This window comes from Quercus lobata, chromosome 4, assembly GCF_001633185.2.
Source record: "Quercus lobata isolate SW786 chromosome 4, ValleyOak3.0 Primary Assembly, whole genome shotgun sequence".
Taxonomy (NCBI): Eukaryota; Viridiplantae; Streptophyta; class Magnoliopsida; order Fagales; family Fagaceae; genus Quercus; species Quercus lobata.
In genome coordinates this window covers 39,177,569-39,181,481 of record NC_044907.1, presented here as the reverse complement: position 1 = coordinate 39,181,481, position 3,913 = coordinate 39,177,569, and the positions used below count along the sequence as shown (strand labels likewise).

Here is a 3,913-nt window from a genome sequence, read left to right as displayed (position 1 = left end):
GCCCTGAGGCATGTTAGGGCATGTTAGCTCAAGTCTTAGGTATGGTATGGGGTTGAGTTCTCCCACTATAAATATTGTACATTAGTATATAAGTTATGAAGATACAGTCTTTCTCAAAAAAACAAAAAACAAAAAAACAAAAAATAAAAAACAAAAAAACAAACAAAAAAGTTAAGAAGAAATTGTTTATTTTACATTATGAAACAACTAAGATTTTAGAACACGACAATATACACAGTCGTGCAGCGTGACAATAAGATAAGTTCCACTGCTACAGCAATTCCACCACAAACAATCAATCAAGACGAATTCAATGTATCCCTATTTATTTATTTTAATCCTTAAATAAAGATACGTTCCGTACAAACAAACAAAAGCAAGCACACAAAGTAAAATAAATTCAAGACCGAGCACAAGAAAACAAATCGTGTTGATCTTTCTTATCACTTTATGGCAAGCAAATTATTTTTTGTGGCTTTTCCATAGCTGAGTGACCTCTGCTAGTGATTTCGTAGACGACCCATCTTGGCTCAAAGCCTTTGCGGCTGAATCCTTTAGTTCTTTCATTTTGTTCCGATGCAATTTCCCTTCTTCTCCTTCAATTAAGCCTCTTGCGTAGTTTGCAATATCTTTATGTCCCACCAAGCCTTTATCATTCACTTTGACTCTCAATGCAACCTTCAAATCATCAGATAACAATACAGCATTCATTCTTTGTTCTGCGTAGAGTGGCCATGCAATTATAGGCACACCGTGCACAATACTCTCTAGGATTGAGTTCCACCCACAATGGCTCAAGAACCCACCAGTCGAGCCATGGCTCAAGACCTGGGCTTGAGGAGCCCAAGAGGGAACCACTAAACCCACCTCTTTGATCCTTTCTAAGAACCCTTTTGGAAGAAAATCCAAAGGGTCTTTGAAGCTTTGGACACTAAAGTAATTGGCACTTGCATTTTCATGTGGGCTTCTAACAACCCAAAGAAACCTTTGCCCACTCAATTCAAGTCCTAAGGCTAACTCATTTAGCTGCTCATGTGTAAGAGTCCCACCACTGCCAAATGAAACATATAACACTGACCTCTCTGGCTGCTTATCCAACCAATTCAAACACTCAGACCCATCAACTCCACGAGATAAACCGGACTGAATTAGAGGTCCAATTGGGTAAACAGGTGGCTTACCCTCTTTAGCTCCTTCCATCAAAGCTTTCAAAGCACTTGGCTCCAAGTCCATGAAGCTATTAACCATGATTCCATCAGCAAAAGGGTATCTTTTGGCAACGTGTAGAACCCTCTTGTAGGTATCATTCTTTTTATCTTGAATTGGGTCTAGAATATCAATCCCTTGGACAGGTACACACCCAGGTAATTTGACCGGTTCAGGCAATTCTTTGTACTCACAAGAGTATGTTTCATCAAGCTCTGGTATATGAAACATCAATGACAAAGACAAAGCGTTTGTAGGGAAAAAAATATAGGACAAGGCGCCAAACTCTTTAGCCACATCAAAGGCATCCACACCGAATAAATCAGCCACTAGAGCAACTAGCCGAGTTGACTCAGCTAATACCTTGAATGAATCTCTTAGTGCAGGGAGGGACCGTGTCAGAGTGAGTACGATCAATGTCTCAGGTCTAACATCCTTAGGGAGGTCATCAAAGCTCACAGGTGGGAGAAAGATGTAGGATATGGCATTAGGAAGGGATTCTAGGACGGCTTTTTGAGATTTTATGGGTGACCCATCAGTGGGGATGATGAATGTTACGAAGAAATGGTGGTGGAGGACGAGTTTCTTAGCTAGCTCAACTAGTGGGATCAGATGGCCCATCCCTGGAGTGGGCACCATGGCTATGTGGGGTGGTTTCTGAACTTGGGTGTGTTCCATGGTTTTGGGAGTACAAGGTGAAGGGCAAACAATAGGATTTCACGAAGTACTATATATATAGGCGGATGAATAACTTTAAAAACTTTTTTTTTTTAAAATAATTTGATGAATAACTTTAAAAACTTTTTTTTTTTAAAATAATTTGCTGATTTGTAAGGTTGTGAATGGTTAATATTTTTTGATTGGACAAGATTTAGGTATAATAATTATGTGCTATTTTTTAGATTTTTTTTTTAAAAATTTTGTCATATAAATTTTATCTCATAGGATAAAAACATATTTTTTAATTAAATATATATATGGTTGAATCTTAGAAAAAAAAAAAAAAAACTTAAAAAACAGTATTTAAAATAATCTACTAAGTTTTGTCGTACCTGTTTACAGCTGACTTGTTTGAATTAGTACTTTTTAATCGACTACCAAGCATGGAAATGGCTCTATATATCCAGAATATTATTGATTAATAGAGTAGATGATTCTAGTTGTGTTTGGTGAGATAAGAAAGACAGAAAACATATGCATTGAAAATAGCTTAACAGCGAGCAGTCTAATCACTATTGGGTCAACATGTGGGATGGGATTGCCCATCCAGGAAGTAGGCACAATAGTCACGATGGGTGTGGTGTCTATTAGTGTATGTGTATTCCAAGGTGGGTTTGGGAGCAAATTTTGCGAAATAATTAGACTTACAATTTGGAAAATGCTAAAATTGTTACAAAAATTATTACATTAGACTTACAATTTGAGGTGATAATATATGAATGTGATTGTTGAATTTTAATCTAACCAATAAATAAAGTTTAGTGACACAAAATATCTCATAATTTTATTCCCAATTGTTAAGTTGGTATATTATAACTGGTGTATAATAATTATAAGAAAAAAAAAAGGTAACCTCATTATAAATTAAATGTTTACAAAATAATGTAGTAATAAATTTAATTAGTGAACTTCAACAACTTAATTAATGAAATTGTCAATTATTTTGTTAATAAGGAAAATACTAAAGATATTAAAAAATCAATTACAAAAAACTTACAAGCTGATATGACAAAAACATAATTAATTTCACTTAAAAATAATAATAAATTTATGTTTTAATTAATTTTTTGACGATTGGTGATACATTAGAATATAAGGCTTATATAATGGGTTTGACTTACCTCCAATACTTTTTAAAAATAAATCTCTTTATGTTTTAATAAGAGATTATCACATCACTTACTAACTAAATAAAATGTAGAAATTAAAACTTATTACTACTTATTATTGTATATTTAAAATAAAAAACATATCTAATTAAAAAAAATACTGATGATAAGTCAACCACTTATATAATAGAGTTTATGATATTTCTAGCTTGACTTTTTGCTTTAGAGTATGATTATGTAATTAAATTTGGATTCGGCTTGTATGCAGCGGCAAGTGGCCACTGGACTTGTAAGATATGGATACATGCCCAGTCTTAAATATGTGTTCACATTGCATTATGTCCCGTGACACTGATCACTAGACACAGCACCTCCCTTTACATTTATTAGACACAGGCTCCTCTCATTAAATTTATTGAATCTTTAATGCTACTTTAAAAGTGATGTCAAGTTACAAAGTAATGACAAATGGTCAACAATAGCTGCGCCTTCAGTAATTTAAGACGTCCTCTAATCTAAAGTCGAAACACGTGTTTATGAGAAAAAGAATATGCGCTTTATTTATGCATTTGTCCGTTTAATTTATACCTGACCCGTGCAGGAGAAAAATCCCTTCGTATTCTCGCAAATTAATTGTGACCTCACTTTCACGTAAGTAATATGTAATCTCACATCATTGAATATCAGCAACAGATGTTGTATTGGGGGAAATTTGGAGAATTTAGACTAGTGCTCATGCTCCAACCGATTCGGTATACACACAATTTTTGTAAATTTTTTTTGAAGTTGTTACAATGCTTTTCTTAATTTAAAGAACTCTGTAGTAACTCTATTCCCTTATTTTATCTTAAAAAAAATACTCGGTTGAATAAAAAAAA

The 3,913-nt window shown here is 34.0% G+C and overlaps 1 protein-coding gene across 1 annotated transcript; it reads right to left on the bottom strand.

Moving 5' to 3' along the window:
- Positions 1-301: 301 nt before the first annotated feature.
- Positions 302-1,929, bottom strand: LOC115983682 (hydroquinone glucosyltransferase-like). The gene has a single exon (XM_031106415.1). The coding sequence runs from the start codon at positions 1,882-1,884 to the stop codon at positions 463-465; it is 1,422 nt and encodes a 473-aa protein (XP_030962275.1). The 5' UTR covers positions 1,885-1,929; the 3' UTR covers positions 302-462.
- Positions 1,930-3,913: the final 1,984 nt, after the last annotated feature.

Coding starts and splice junctions, on each gene's coding strand:
- LOC115983682 (XM_031106415.1), bottom strand. CDS start 1,884: ATGGAACACACCCAAGTTCAGAAACCACCCCACATAGCCATGGTGCCC.